Source organism: Astatotilapia calliptera, chromosome 7 (assembly GCF_900246225.1).
Source record: "Astatotilapia calliptera chromosome 7, fAstCal1.2, whole genome shotgun sequence".
Lineage (NCBI taxonomy): Eukaryota > Metazoa > Chordata > Actinopteri > Cichliformes > Cichlidae > Astatotilapia > Astatotilapia calliptera.
The window spans coordinates 6,880,383-6,897,784 of record NC_039308.1 but is presented as its reverse complement, the minus strand read 5'-3'; the positions used below and the strand labels follow the sequence as shown (position 1 = coordinate 6,897,784).

The window sequence follows — 17,402 nt, the reverse complement described above, 5'->3', positions numbered from 1 at the left end:
ATCAATATGTGTATTAGGACTCTGTGTTAAGTACATATTGAAGTCGGGTTTATTTATGCTAGATGTTCTTAAAGCTGATTCCCCGAAGCATAAATCATTCATACAGATAAGTTATTCTTTATCCAAGATCCAGTTTTTACTTTACAAATCTGTATGTTACAGATGATCTGCCTCTAACACAGATGCCATTTGCAGTGAACTCTGGGGCTAGCCTGACACTTTCTTTCTCACCTATCAATCATCTTCTCAGTTACTGTTAATTTCAGTTTTTTTTTTAAAAGCTGGAAGCAATAAACCCAAATTAAATTATAGAAACCATACCATATCGAATCCATTTGAATAACTTTGGATGCAATTGTAAGCAGATTGAATACTACATCAGAAGTTGCATTATCATATGTCCACTTTATTTTCATAGTAATGTGTCCTGTACTGTCTCTTAATCAAAGGGCCCAGTATACTGTGTTGGTTCCTGCCCTGTGGAATACAGAGGTCCAAGACTGGGAGCTTAAATGCATGAACAGCCTGGAGCTGGATGAAAGCCACAATGAACCAAAAGCAGGTACTCATGCACTCACAACCAGAACATGTTTTGTTAGGCAGAAACTTACAAAGCAGAGGGACACTTTGGGGCACTCCGCAAATAGCCTTTCAAATTCTTGTAACTCATTCATCACTTAACCTTTAGTGGCACACATGCTGATCCTGTTACTTACACACACACACACGCACACACACACTTTATTCACAAACCTGTTTGTGAGAACTCTGCTACAACAGGGTGAAAACAGTTGCCCCTTGTTCACCTCAGTCCCTTTTTTCCTACAGTTTACCGCTTTATAAATGTTAAACTGCTTGTTAGGTTTTTGTCTCCTACTGAAGGGCTTTTGAATGTCTGTTGTTTTGCTGCTTGCCACAAACAAATCAAAATATTTAGCTTTTATGGAAATGTTCAAATTAAAGTAAATATATATGCTGGTAAGGCACACTCTGACTCTGGGTGTCAGTTGACATCTTATAGAAACTGATTTAAAAAAAAAAAAAAAAAAAAAAAGGCTTCTCATGTGTGCATGCGTGTGTCAGTTCAGCTGTCCCTGGTATAACTGAACATAACAAAGGAGCTTATCTCTTTTGAAGGTTGTTCAGGTATCACCTCCACAAGACATGGAAACCCCTCACCACTGGAGTCTCATCTTCGCAAAAGACTGTTAAGAGTGTGTGTGTGTGTGTGTGTGTGTGTGTGTGTGTATGTATTTGGGGTGCATCCTGACAGACTCAGAAAGGCTAAGAGATGAGTCACATGTTGGTGGCTGCAGGGCTGTTTGTCAGTGTAGTGGGGAAAGCAGAAAGAAGGGCAAGTGCGTGCGTGCGTGCGTGTGTGAGAGAGAGTCAGGATGAGTCATCCTTATTTGCCAGCCTGTCTGACTGTCTAGCCCTGAAGACAACAGGGGGGGGGGGGAATGAGCTGATTCATTTACTGCCTCTGACAGAATCCAACAGTCTGTTTCTTTTACATTTTCACTCACTCTGTCTGCCAGTGACGCTTAAGAATAATCAGAATGTCATTACACATTTCTTGATGTGTGGTCCACACTCTCATTAGCATTTCAGCCTCTTGAATCTTGAAACAAAGTGCCTCAGCTTTAGAACATTATTCATTTTGGAAAATAGATCTGTTCATGAAGCAAGACTTAGACATAACTTACAGTCAACCTGAACTTCCCATAACAGTCTGCCACAGTCACAAAAAACGTTCTTCGGCCCAAGAAGATCAAATTATCCTCCATCAACAAGTACATCCCCACAGAGCACTAATCGCAGCATCAAGAAGTCATACTGGTATTACATGAAAAAGCCAAAGACAATAAGACATATTAAACCCACAAAAGAATTGTGGCAAGTTTTCCATAATCTGCCTGCCACATACCCGAAACTATGCTCGGAGAACATTGATTAAAAAAATTGAAAATGAACTTTGGCTAAAATGGAGAAGTTACAAAATACTAAATTAGAAAGATTTAGCAAGTAACTGTCTGATTTTAAAACTTTGCAGCTGGCTACAACAAAAGATAAAACACTTTTTAATAAATTATTATAAAAAGAAAATTGAAAGTGTCTATTGAGTAAATGTCAAATTTTTAATGGCTAATGTTAACATGTGTACCAGATAAGTTAACATTTGTTCAGTGGTGGGTTTAAAAAATCAGTTTCTCAATTCAAATGGACTTTAATCCAATATCCATTCAATAAATCCTGAAAACATTTTTTTAATATAAATGCATTTTGCAAGAAACGTCCCGATCTCAGCTAAAACCTCACAAGACCATTTCAACAACCTAAACAGATAAAACACCAAATGATTAAAGCACAGGTAAGCACATACACGGACACGCCATCTGGTGCTGAAAGCCGACATCTCGCAGAATCTGAAACTGTAGGTTTCATCTCTCTTCGATCAAAGTTCGCTGAACCAGCAACAAAAGACCAAAACTATGCTTCACCTTTGGAAAACATTGGTGTGAATTCTGTCCTGCTACCACCACGATAAAATCTTCCTTCATGCTCTCTCTCAGTGTACGTCAAGGCCAAAATCCACATTTTAAGTTGTGGTTGATTCGTGGTTTTCTTCATTTTTTGATCCACTGCAGCATATTTTCAGTGGGGTTATATGCCATAAAAGACCAGGCCAGGAAAATCTCCTAAATATTTTTCTGTGTTTTATCCTGAGTTACATTGACACAATGGCATCTGCTGTTATGCTCTGAAGTGTCAGCTTTATTTTTATACCAAGATGGTTTACACAGTAATTGTAATTTTTGTAAAATAATTTGTCAGTTTCCACATGAAATTGTCCTTTTGTATGTGCATGCGTGTGTCGTACCATGAATTAGGACTGGGCGATATATCGAGTTTTTAAATATATCGATATATTTTCATACGAGATAAGAGATGTGACAATATCGTTTATATCGATATGTTACATTATAATTATACTTGTGGGACCGCAAGTTTGCCTCTCTTTCATCCACTTTTGTCTCTACGCTGCGTTACTCTGCCTCGCCTCTCTCCTTCACTGAACACAACTCTCCCTCCCGCATCGCTTCACCTGCAGGTAACGACAAGATGGACCCGGCAGTTATCAAAGAGGAGCTGGTCGGTAAAAAGAAAACATTTGGAGATTACTATTTTAGTGCTGCAGCGTTACTCTCGTATTGTGGAAATGACAGTCTTCACTAGTGTGGATAGTTACAAAGCTTTCTTCGTTATGAATGAGCATACATGTTTTTATTGAATATTTGAAGAACCAGCAAAAAAACCAAACTCTTGTAGAGGACATAAAGTCAGAGATAGAAACGACAAGGACCAGGTGCCTCTAGTACAAGTAGAGCTGCTGCAAAAGCATTAGCAGCACGTGCTGCCTCCGATGTGAAAGGACCTTTATGCTGCGCACTGTGACTCACAGCCATGGTCCCAGGTCAGCCCTGACTTTGTGTTAAACTAATCCTAAAGTAATAATGGTATTTCTAACCACTGATATACCACAACTTTATCCTTTCAACAGCTGCTGAAAGTTAGGGCACCTAGCTTCTATCGGATGTTACATAGAGATCCTCCAGCTTCAAACTGTATTACCCTTCAAGGACCTGCAGTCAAAAAAGCGCCCCTCCAACAGCCAAACCCATCTGTTCTCTGATTGGATAGTTAAATTTGACCAATGTCATGTCAATCACAATCAGATGAAAGGAAGAAAAACAGGGTCAAAATTCGTACTTGTAACTTGAAACTTGAGTGCAGAGTTTCACACGTATTTTTTGGCTAAGTCCACACACAAATTCTTTTTACACACACAAATTCTTTTTACACACACAAATTCTTTTTACACATGCAAATCCTGATTTACAAGTACAAAATATTTATGACCACAATTTTATGGCGTTATTTTTGTGCCACTATTCTGAGCGCACGTAAAAAAAATTGCAAGTGTTGCATTTTGAGGAGAAATTTATTTTGAGCGAAGAAAAGCTAAATTTTAGTGAACAAAATTCATTGCTGCCTGCAAATTTCAGTGTTTGCTCGCAATGTGTTGCTCGCGCTCTCAACATTTCTGCCCATGCGCGCTCAACTCTTTCTCTATTTGTGAACAGGCATCTCCGAAAACGTTAGAGCACTTATGCAAATATGTGATGTCTTGATGAATCGAGCAGATATTAGAAGTTTACACAGCACCATTCTCGCATGAAAATATCTTAAAAGTTTATTTTGTGACCCAGAAAGAGCAATATTTCAAACTCCGCCACTCTGCGTTCCTCCGCCACTGCCTCATTTGAGTTTGAGACGAAATGCATTCTTGAATGTTGCATTTCGTCATTGAAATAAATTTTTTGCACGCAGCAATGACTTTTGTTCACTCAAATTCAGCTTTTCTTCGCTCAAAATAAATTTCTCCTCAAAATGCAACACTTGCACCTGCAAATTTTTTTTTTTACGTGCACTCAGAATAGCGGCACAAAAATAACGCCATACAATTTGAGCCCATACAATGGTGGCAAACAGAGGAAGTCACGTAAGATTTGCGCATGCATGGTATCGATCGGGTTTCCGGTACGGATCGGGTAGCAACAAGGACCACAAATGGCACCTGTAAGAGACGTGGTTACAAAGAGGATGTCAAATTCCAGGCTGTCAGTCACGCAGTAGAACTTGGGAACAGAGCAGCTGTGAAATCTGTCTGTCTTTGTTATTATGCTCGGCGTCTTTTAATTTACATTTTGACTGCGCAATTGTGAGCGTTTTGTTATGCACAAAAACAACATTGTTTTAATTTATTTATCCAGAATTATTATTATTTATTAAATGCTCATAATTTATTTCTGAGTAATTTTTTTCATGTACATTTGCGCTGTATGTTAATAAAAGTGCCTATGTGAGATCTGGGGCAACAGTGGCTCAGGGGGTTGGGAAGCATATCTGTAACCGGAAGGTCGCCGGTTTCGATCCCCAGGCTCTCTGTCCTGGTCGTTGTCTCCTTGGGCAAGACACTTTACCCTACCGCCTACTGGTGTTGGCCAGAGGGGCCGATGGCGCGATATGGCAGCCTCGCTTCTGTCAGTCTGCCCCAGGGCAGCTGTAGCTGCCTCCACCAGTATGTGAATGTGAGAGTGAATGAATAATGTCATTGTAAAGCGCTTTGGGTGCCTTGAAAAGCGCTATATAAATCCAATCTATTATTATTATTATTATTATTATTATTATTATTATCTGGGACACAGCTTTGACTAAGAACTCTCTTTTTGTTCTTACTTTATGGCTTTAAAAAAATATCGAGATATATATCGGATATCGCCATCCAGCTAAAGAATATCGGGATATGAATTTTAGGCCATATCGCCCAGCCCTACCATGAATATCCAGATTGGTTCAAGAAGGAATTTCTTTTCTTAGTTTTTTTTGTTTTGTTTTTTAATAAAGGTAGGTTTTACTGTAATCAAAGCCCCAAATGCTGATGCTCAAGATTCTTGACTAGCAAAATACTGTGGCATTAGAGCGCAGGATTGACAGAGAGATGGACCTTTGTACAGCTTTTTTGACATTTCATTAAAAACCATGTGATTCATGATTAACAAAAATAATTCCATTAATCATCAACTATGATCTGTGCCATTTCTCACCAAGTTCATGTCATATTGGAAATGCAGTTTTCTTTGAAGCCACTTCAAGGTCATTGTTTTTAAAAGTGGTAATGTATATATAAAATCTTTAATTACAACCTCTGTTATTTACAATTATAACTGCATAGCATATTAATGAGCATTTTTCATGGGAAAAAATGTATATCCTGTGACCATAGGGGCCTTGGGGTCACGTCCAAAAGCAGGCTGAGTCAGCATAATCTGAAGTCACTCAATTCTCCCTTTATTGCTGAGTCAAGCTGAGAAGCACTGAGAACGCATAGATGTTGTTCTGTCCCTATCCTGGCCCCTCTTAGACCTTTCTGCTTTCTGTCCTCTTCCTGTCCTTCTCTGCTCTTCTATTATTCTCCTTTTTTATTAGGTTCTCTGTTGCCCTCTTTTCACCCTTCAGTCCTCTGCTGCACTTCATCATTTCTCCTTTCCTCTTCGTGCTGTACTTCCATTTCCTCTCTTGCCCTCATATGTCTCTTTCCTTTTTCTTTTCTTTTTTTTCTTTTTCCCACACCTCCCCTGATGTAGTAGCAGATGCCAGTGTCCTGTTCTCCTCAGCAGGCTCCCATGATACCTACGCTGTTTTCTTCCTGTCCGCCTGCTTCTTGAGCCTCAGTGCAGTGACTCAGCATTCATTTTATTCAGTGCCCCCAAACTGTTTCCTCCAACCAGTGCTGTGTATCCTGCATACATTTGAATTTAAATACTGTCATATAATGTAATACCCATTTTGGAACGCTGAATGATTCAGTTATTAACTACCATTAAAATTACCACATCAATGACTAGGAGAGGGTAAGGAATGTTATTAGTTGAGAATAGCAGAGGTTTGCTGCAAACCTGAATAACATAACATAGTCTACTGGCTCATCCAGCAGTGTCTAGGAAAGTTTTGTTAATATCAAACCTTCGAGTTCAAATTCTATAATTGCACTAATTTTACCTCTTTTTTTTTTCTTTTTCTTTTTTTTTTTTTTCTTAATGTCAAAGGTGTATTAGCCACTGTTTTATAGATCTCTTTGGTATTAGTTAATTTCTTTTCTATTCATATTAATCATTTATAACATCCAGCACTACAAACAGTTTTACATTTTTGACCCAGATGAAAGTGGGGTTTTGGGGGGTTATTTTTAAGGCAATCATACTGTTATCATTTTATTTGGTGAATTTTGTGTCCATCTGTTCTCTAAATCTGTTTTATCCCCTTTTCACACCATTTTTGACCTTGACTCTTTGTCCATCTGTTATTTGGCTCCTGCGGACACACTGCAGTAGTTTATGTATATTAGCGTGTGTGTGGGGGGGGGGTGTTTGTGTGTGTATGTGTGGCTAGACTGCGTCAGAATCTATTCAGGATCATTTAGTGAAAACTGTAACGGCACCATTTCCTCCCTCTCTGTGCTTCCTTGGTTTATGATAAATGATTCAGGCACACAATACTACCTTTGCAACTTGGTGTATTACATTTTTTATGCTTTTGCTGTCATTTCTGCTAAAGAGAGCGTAACAAGGGAGTAAGACAATATAAAACAAGTATGATTCTTTCACAGCTCATAGACCTTAACAGAACATTCTCTTAGGGTAGAGGGGTTTAAAATTAGTCTGTTTAAATAGTTGAAAATAGTCTGTGTTGGAACAAGCTAGCAAAAAAATAAATGGCCTCAGAACTGGAATGACCACACACAAACAATGACAAGAGAGGTGCTTTTTTTTTTTTTTTTTTTTTTTTTTGTGTCAGAGTCCAAAGTTTGTGACCTATTTATATATATTAAAAAAAAGAAAAATTAGTCTTGCACAACTACTGCAAGTGTCCAGATGAGAAGCTGTTTGAAAAGTTGCTTTGTGTTGTGCATTATGAATGATGTACATTGTTCTACAGTTCGTGACAACCACTTGAAAAATAGTTAAGGATCAGCCAATAGCTATAATCTCTCCACTGTATCCTGGGTCTAGTACGGTGCGTCCACTTGGCAGGACACGCTCAGCCAGAGTTTCAAAACATGTTTTCCGGTGTTTGTGTGTTTGCGTATATTGGTAAATAGTCTAAAGTCAACAGGATTTCCAAAGGGGTTATACGTAAAAGTAAAGAAATGACCTGTTTTGCAGATGTCTTTATGACTCTGCATTATTGTACATACTGTTTTCCACATCATTATCAACTTATTTTACACTGGTTGCAATTTCTTCTACTCTCTTGGCTTGATCTCTCTTGTAAAACACATTTTTAATGTCAGAATTCTACTTTTGTAATTAAAGAATATATATAGTCTTGTTGTCAACAACTGATTGCAGCTTCTGCCTCATGACAGAAATGTTCTTTCTGGCTTAAAATGGCTAGATAGCATTCACAAGAGATATGTGTGACAAATATTTCATAGATTTTAGGCCAACAAGACATTCACTTTTTGCTCAGTGATCACTTTTTGGCACACCGGAACATGAACCCAGGAGGTGACCACCTCAACAGGCTCCTTTCAATGTGGAGGAGTAGCAGCTATACTCTGAACCCCTCCTGAATGACTGAACTCCTCACTCTGTTGCAAAGGGAATAGCCCATCCGTCCTTTGGAGAAAGTTAATTTCCACCGTTTGTGTCTGTGATCTCATTCTTTCACCTTTGTTATTTATTTATTTATTTATTTTCAATTTTTCTTTTTAAATCTTGCTAGCAAAAAGGTCAGGCTGAGATTAATATATTTATTGCCTTTCTCAACAGCAATCGGAGTTGCTAAAGTAAAATATTGTATAGAGATGTTTGAAGCCCTGTGATAGACTGACGACCTGTTCTGAGAGCACCCCGCCTCACCCTGTGATAGTTGGGATAGGCTCCAGTCCTCCCTCGAAACTGATAAGTAGAAGCGGAAGAGGATGTCACCTTTCTAACCTCCATTATCCCACCTACGACCTTTCAGTTGAGAATGCTTTCTAGTAAGCTTTTCTCCTAAGGCTTTGTTGTAATTGTCCTTCATCTTAATTTGTCTTTGGTAGTTCACTTGGAATGACACCTACTCAATCAGTCCATGATGTAATTCTCTATTAGCTGAATTTGTGTTGTAAGGCAGAAGAAGTTGGTCAGGGTAGTTGTTTTGGGTAGTCCTTTCAAAGTACACCTGTCTTTACCAGGAAATCTTTATTTCACTTAGTCTACTTACATTCCTCTCCTCTTCCTTTGCTTGATTGTCATTGGCATCATTGGAATTCCCTACCCAACAGCGAATCTCACCCAGTATTCTTTGCTAATTTTAAAAATGTTTTGAATTCATATAAATTCTTTTGCCTCCATTTTCACCACCACTTGTCTTTACATAGGGGGAAAAAAACACACCTCAAGAAAGCAGTGTAGCATTTGCAGTTTAACATAGTGCTCAAAACTAACACAATAAAATACAAAGTCACACAATAGTGCAAATTAACCAATCAAGGAAGTAGTAGCTTCCATATTTTCTAAGGTACAAAATGGTTTATGTCACTGGAGTGGTCTACAGTTCCTTGGCCTCTCTGATGTCTTGCACTACAACATCTTTACTATTACATATGACCTCATTTATAATGGGGGCTATGTACTGTTATTTCAGTGTGCTCTGTCCCAAAAAAAACCCCTTGAAGAATCATTTAATTCTACCAATGGTATATGACATGAGACTGAAATTAAAAGCACAGCAAATCAACATATGACAGAATTAAAGAAATGGAAAATGTCATTTCTGTTCAAAATATCACTGACATAGTTGTTGGATTACTGATCTGTTCTGTTAATCAGTTTATAGGCTATCCAACTAATCTGTTTTATCATGTGCATAGTTTGTTTTAAGTTAAAGAATAGTTATATTGATATTGCATCTAAATATGTTTTCATAAGTTAGGAGTTGTCACAGAAAAAACACAAAGCAAGAGACTTTAACACAGCTTCCGTGTCCTCATGTCTCCTCATTAAATGAGACGCAGGCAGCTGGTTTGAAATTCTGCGCTTGTTTGCACACGGTCCTTAATTAGATGAAATTATGAGCCTTATTAATTATTTGTGATTTGTGTATAAATGTGTTGGATAATGGGATTAGAGGCTGCAGGTGGGAGAGGAGATAAGACTGTGCGAAGACAAAAGCTTATCTTTTTATAGGAAAGAAAGGAAAGCACTGCTGGCTCAGATCATACTGAGCCCCGGATACTTTCCTCCAGGGTTAGACCCTGAAGGTTTTCCTGCCTGGTTGCTTTCCTTTTCTCGAAGTATGTGTGTGTGTTCACATACTCCAACACAACATTGACCTATTCTGCTGTTACACCCTGTGGAGTCCCTCTGGCTATCCTGGCGTATGTGTGTATTGCTATATAATTGAGGTAAAAGGAGAAACGTGCTTGTGTGGGATCAAATAAGAGCAGGAAAGAAGCACTGTTTTGTGCTCATGCATGTGAATAAAGCACCTTTGTTTACATTGTGCTGGAACTTGGCTTTCAGGCTCGAGCAGAGAATGTGCCATCTTAATAATTAATGGATTGTCTTAATTATGTTTACTTCCGTTAAAATCTAGGGCATAATTTGTTAAAGGGGTTATTCATGTTTTGCATACACATACATTTGGGTCATCTCTTTTCTTGCCAAACAGTGTAAAATAGTTTTCTCTGCTGCACTATTTTAAAAATAGAAAATGCTAAAAAAAAATAAACACACAACAAAAAACGGTAAAACAAACAGGATGTAAAATCGGCATTCATACTGACCCACAGAGAAATTGCAGGGTAGACCTGACTGTTGCCTCCATTATCACCAATCAAACTTACCTTTATCTGTGTTGGATAAAGGTGTTGTGTTAGACCAAGCTATTATCATGTCACAATGGCATGGCATTAATGTTGTGGGTTTAAATGAGCAGCATCACATTCTGTTTAGATTCTTTCATCTGTGTAGTTTGACAGTTGTAATTACATGTTAGAAAATAGATAAATGACTGCTTTGATTCTTTTCATGCACTTCCTCTTGTTTATTTTTTCAATGAGCACATCCTCCCCTTTTTCTCTCAGTCACTGTACTAAGAACATTAACAGTGTCAAAGCTAACATTTATCATATCCTGCCTTTTACTTGTTACTTATTACTCATGCATCTCAGCCTCTGGAGTTCTTGTTAGAACTTTAGCCCTTTGGGGATGAACTTTGACCTTGCAGTAAGGCTTAAGCCATATTAAGAGGCACACTTTGAATGACAGGGTGTGGTAGAGGTCAATACCCATGGGTCAAAGGGGATCAGGGCCAAACAGGCCCACTCCCATCCATTATGTCCTGTTTTCTCTCCCAATCCTCTTTGTCCAAGTTTCATCAGATTAAGTTGTTATAAAAGTTAGTTTCTTGTTTGCACAAGATAATTAACTTATTCCCTGAAGTTATTATCACGAGTTAATAACTTCTTCCTACAAGTTATCATCCCCAGACTTGTGGGGTCCACTGTCTCTTGTCCTATTTTGTTTTTTCCTCCAGTATTCTGGTTCTTACATAAGCTTTACCTTAAATGTAGTTTATGATTAGCTCAAGCTTAGTTCATGGTTAAACAGAACAGTTACAATTTTATTTCTAACTTATCCTCTCCTGTGAAACTCTTTCCTACTCTATTCAGCTTGTCCTCTCTCTTTCTCATTTTGCCTCCATCCTCCTCAGCCTTAGCCTTTTCTTTGCTGTTATTTTCCCTCCTCCCTTCTTCCTACCCTGCAACATCTATTCTCTTACTCCTGCCCTGTCATGGCCTCTATACTCTTAAGCCATTGATATACCAATACACTAAAGGGACTTTTCATTTCTTTGTCCACATTAGTGACTGAATCAGCGCATGCGAAGACCTTTTTGTTTTTGTTTTTTACCCAACTCCCCTGTCATCAGTTACTGACTGCTGTTTGCAGTTCTAACCACCGATTAATGCCAATAATAATGGAGCTTCTCCAGTCTGTCGGTTTCATGCACGCAAAGCGACAAACATTCAAAAACAAACCACAAGAATGATTTAGTTGCTGTCTCCTTTTTGAAAAATGACAACATACTGTCTGAGAAGAGATGATCTCCTCGGCTATTTAAGTGTTTTTGTAAGCCCAGACTGTTGTGACAAATAGAAGTGTAGGTGTATGTGTTTGTTTGCTCTCATGGAGCCTGATGCTTGATGATTGAGTCCTTTTGAGGCGTAATAGTTAAGAGGTTAAGATTAGATATTGTAAACACATTCAGGATTTAGGACATAACTCATAATGGGAGTTAAACAAGTTGAACCATGTTTTGACTTAATCACTTCCCTGTTTAAGGTAAATTGCAGAAGGATATCAGGTGCCTATGATGCTGGATGTTTATTTACTATACATCATTTGATCATGCCAAGACTAACACTTGGCACTATCAAACACAATTTGTCAGCTAAAAGGAGCGTACAAGAGCAAAGGGAAGAAAACACAAAAAATAAATTCAAATGTAGGAACTGAAGCTTATAAGAACCTAAGAATTAGAAGTTAAACCCAAAACTCTGTAGAAACAGGGGCGTAGCTCAAATTGAATAAGAATAAATAAGAACTAATTCTCTAAATTACTATAATGAAAATGAAATGGGGTTCTAAGTCCTCAAGTAAGAAAAAAGGTAAAAACTCTGAGATCACAACATGTTTGAAAGGGTGACTGCCATCGGATGAAAGGAATGGTGCAGACAGCCAATCTGCCAATCACAGGCCTAAAATAATTTACTGATCTATGTTTCAAAATCTAACATCTTAACACAGAAAGTCTTCAGCAGGAAACAAAAGGTCTCATCTTAACTGAGTTAAATTATGATTAATTAAATGTTTAGAAACTAAATGTTTTAGTTTCTACACAAACTGTTCGTAAGGGTGAAGTTGAAGTGTGTTTTGTTGCATTTTCCTGAATATACTGGGTTTATTTTTAACCCCTTTATCTAATTTCCTCCTTCTGTCGTCCTCTTGCCTTTCTGTAGCCAAATGATAATTCTTTCCTACTGTACCCTAAGATACATGCAGACACACAAACCCAGTGAGTAACATGGCACAGCAGTTCATAGGAAACAGCCAGTTATTTCAGTACTTTCAAGACCTTAACGGTCATGTAAGTAAACTTTAAAATCAGTATTGTATTTAAACTAGATTTAAAATTGCTAATAATTAAGAACAATTTCTGATTTATAGTGGTGGCTTTTAAGAGTATGTCCAGAAAGGTCTTTTGTGAGTAGTAAAGGGGAGGGTCTTTGTTTCTTTCTTTAAGTGGACCGTGGCCTCTTTGTGGAAATCCCCTTTCTTTTTCTCATAGCCACAGACTTCAGAGATTATCTCAGTGTTCATTTGTCTTCGTCTTTCCTACTGTTTTTGTTCTCGTGTTTACCTTTTTGTCTGCCTTTTTTTTTTTTCTTTATTAGTATTAGCTGTATAGTTTTTTGTTTTGTTTTTTTTCTGCTTGCCATTGCTCTAGTCAGCCTATTTAAATAGAGCCTATGGAATACATTTCTAACTAAAATGTAAAATATTGAAGCTTTATTTACTTTTCTATAAGACTGACCAGAGGCAGACCTCTAAAATCAATCAGTTGTTCTTGGAGCCTTTTATTTAACCATCTTAAGAATTTAAGTTGGTTAAATTCTGTTTTTATTTATTTATTTATTTATTTATTTATTTATTTTTGTTACTTCAGCTAGCCTCTTCTTTTTTTTTCTTCTTCTTCTGGAGACTTCCCTCAAAGTTTAGGGCATTTAGAAGAATGCTTCTAAATAAAGGCTTTAAAATATTGATTTCTTCCTGTTAGAAGGGAGTTTTTCCTTCCCACTGTCGCCAAAGTGCTTGCTCATAGGGGAATCATATGATTGTTGGGTTTTTCTCTATATATTTTTGTAGGGTCTACCTTACAATATAATGCATTTAGGCAACCATTGTTGTGATTTGGCGCTGTATAAATAAAACTGAATTGAATTAATTTCAGGAATCAGCCAGAGACATAAAAGGACTACTTGTCCACCTGTTGCCAACCAATAGCATACTAGAATTTTAGTGTCTTTACCAAAGCAAATATTTAGAGTAAAAAATATGTGTCCTTGTTGTCTGATTTATTAGTCTGCAGACTTAAGATTGATTAGTCATGTCTAGTAGGCTAAAATAACAAGAACTTTGTTAGGCCATCTATCTCATAAGAGATTATGCCCCTGGTTTAATGAGTATAACGTATGACGTGCTGAAGAATATCCACAGACATGTTTCCACTCGAGCAGGTTAATTCACAGTTGGGTGTTTTTTGTTTTACACTTAGTTAACTGTAATGTCCGCTCTGAATGCTAGAGTTGTTTTTCACTTCAAGCACACAGTGTCAGTGCTGTTAATGTATACTCAAAATGTAATAATTATAATTTGAAATCAGTCATTTGACTGTGAAAATCAACAATCAGTTATTTGGTTCCACCCTGATTCTACGAGCCATTCGATCTCTACAACCACAGTGAGAGCTTGGGCCATAATTCTGGCCCTTGTCCACCTTAAAACATAGTTATCATCCTTCATATCTTGGTGCACACATGGATAATGTGTCTTCATGACGCATGAACCACCGCGTTCTTTCTTTCTCTAATAAATAAACGGAAACGACTGAGGGTACCTTTAGCTTACAAATAAACTATTGTGAATGATGTGACTGATCAGTTGATTATAGGGCTGTTCGATATAACAATATATATCGGATGACGATATAAAAACATCTATCGTTTCATTTTACGCTATCGTTTGTTTCGTGGTGTCGCAAAATAAACTGTTTACGGCAATATTTTTTTCATCGTTTTGATGGTCACTGTAGTGGCTATATTAATTTCTTAGTTCTCTCTTTCTTTTATATTTAATATAACCACACTACGGACGGACAAGCGCCTGTTTTTTATGCGTTGTGGTTAGCAACAACGACGGTAACAGCATCGCGTGTCTGCTTGTTTATGTTCCACATAAACCTTTCACAATAAAGCTCAAGATCCTGTTGAGACTTTCCAAAACAAACTGAATTACGTGAAAGAGCAGATTATTTACGGATGAGAAGTAAAAAAAGAGCCGTCAGGTGCTAAAAAATAAACCTTAGACTCAAACAGGCTTTTTCCCCGCAGCACGCCGTGTAATAAATACTCACAAAGAAAACGGCGGCCGTTACAACTTGTGTCTAAAAATGTATAGTTTCATACATCGGTTAAAACACTCAACTCCAGCTACATGACGTGCAGCTGGAAACACTTCCCGCAAGACTAGCTGCCCGAGATTCACAGAATTTACAGAAAATGTTACATTTTTGTGATTTATATCATTATCGGGACAATAGAATTCTTATATGGGTATATGAGATTTTGGTCATATCGCACAGCCCTAGTTGATTACTCACAATGCTGATTTAAATAAGAAATGATATTTTTCATCATGTCTTGTTTGTCCTGCAGGATTTTTTTTTTTTTTTTTTTTTTCTTTTGCAAAATAAATTGGGTTGCACACTGCAGAATCTAAGGTCAGCAGTCTGTGTGTTTATTACATCACCAAACATATGAAAAGATTGCTTAGTAGACAGAAGTCCTGTCATTTACCCTCGGGTCATTATGTCACACTAGAATTTCCAATTTTCAAAAATGCTGGCTGACAGCTTTTCTGCTTACTACTCGTAGTAAAACCTTGTGTTTTCTGCGCTGACTCCCAGGTGTCACATGTCATTTCCAAACTTATTGCACAGATTAAAGAGAAAATGGAACATGGTAAACGTCAAACATGAACATGGCTCTGACTATTTGTCTCCATGTTTCTCGTCCTCTTCTGTGTTTCTTCCCTTAAGACATTTTGTGTGTCCATTACCACCCCTCCTTTTTGTAAATGATCAGCACTTCAAAGCCTCCATTGAGCAGTGTCAGTAAGCTCCCAGGCTGCAGGATCTGCTGAGCCCAGGCTTACATTAAAGCTTATCCAATCCCAGCTACAGGTGTGCTGCGCTGCCTGTTCCCAGGGGACAAGAGACGCTTCAAACACACCAAAACACAACCTTCAAAAGGCTGCGTGTCATCAGCAGTAATTCCTGAACACTGAGGAATCAGCAGAGTGCTCTGTCATCTGAAACTGACATTGAGAGAGTGAGAGAGAAGCAGAGAGAGTGTGGGCAGAAAAACACACTGTCATTCATACCTTCTCATTATATCCCTGAGTCACAGAGAAAGCCCGGAGCTGAGCTTTCCTACACTCACATTACCAACCGGTTGTGTGGGAGTTGGGATTTTGACCATATGTAGTAATAGCTGCAAGTAACCACATCACTATGTTTGTGTTGGTTTTGTATATTTGTCTTTCTGTTTGTGTATATACATGGATATGCATGTAGGTGTGTCTAAAAACAGACCTTGAGGCATGCTGTGGGCATGTGGGGATTGGAGGTGGAGGTTCTGGTGGGGGATCATTGTTCCTCCAAGGTGATGAAGGGAACACTCGTCTATACACTTAGCTATACATTGTAAAGAGATGTTCTAAACCTGGTTACATTGTATATCGATGATCTATAGTGAATTCAGGTCGTGCTTTGAAACTCTTCACAATTGTACATCTATTGTCCTGTAAATGTGAAGGTGATCTGAAAGTATATTATTTAATTTTTTTTACTTGTTCAAAGTTTTCAATGTTTTCTTCTAACAAGGTTACAAAAAGCTGTTATGTCCTTCCCACTTTACTTTGAAAATGTTTTAGCTGTCTTTGCTGAGTCAAACGTGGGAAACTGTGAATGCCTTCTGTTCATCTGGACGTAGCGTTTTTGTCACTCATCCAAATGACTTTTTCAGTCGAATGCCTTATTAAGTTTGTCACCTTCCAGTTGGAATTTCTTGATAATCTCAGAATATTTTCATAGTGATCCCTGAAATGGAATCTGCCTCATCTTGAGCTGTTGTATCTCTGCGCGTAGCTTGAAGTTAAGTCTTAGCTAGTTTTAATTAAATAGATTTCCATTTGGCTTGATACTCAGGGATACCCCAATATACCATACATAACATAATATTCTTTTAGGTCGACCAACTCTGTTCTTTCCAAACTCTTCAGTTTTCAGGATCATAGCATCATGTTAACTAATGATATGGACTCAGCTTGTGAGTTTCAAAACAAGATCAGATTTTGGATGGTGGTTGTCTCCCAAATTTTGATCAGTCAGACCAAAGAACAAACGACATGAAGTTTTCACTGAAAGCTGCAGAGGTATCAGGCATTAATGCTCTCTTTGTAAGCTCGGACATATATTAGGAATAACTAAGATATTGCAGATCACAACGTAAGCGCAACATTACAAGTTTTCTCACATATCAGTTTTTTTTCTCCTTATAGCTAATTAATTTGTCCCTTTTTGTAGAGCCACTCAACACCACTCATTTACCTTACACCAGATCTTATTAGATTAGATTAGACCAAGTGCTGGGACATGAACTTTTCCCTAACCCTCTGGAGAGGCAGCTCCATTAATCTCTTGCAATTTGAGCCTGTGTCAGCCCTGTGATAGACTCTGGGCTTTTCCAGCCTGTAACCCACCTTTTCCTAAACATGTGCCAAGATACACTGCACACTCTTCTGACTCTTCTCAGTTTAAGGGAATAATTGATAGTGTTGATACATTGAACTGTATATTGTAAGGTTTGGTCTGATACTGGACAGTGTAGCTTTTGTCCTGTAATGCCTGCGTGTATTGTTTAAATCACTGAGGTTCTGTGAAAATGC

General features: G+C 37.9%; 1 protein-coding gene across 1 annotated transcript in view; it reads left to right on the top strand.

Annotated features, from left to right (window-relative positions):
- Positions 1-17,402, top strand: part of LOC113025237 (TBC1 domain family member 10B-like) — a 55,392-nt gene that overhangs the window by 13,719 nt on the left and 24,271 nt on the right. Inside the window, exon 5 of the mRNA XM_026172771.1 lies at positions 450-562. Coding sequence (XP_026028556.1) covers positions 450-562 — 113 coding nt within the window. The remainder of the gene's footprint in view (positions 1-449; positions 563-17,402) is intronic.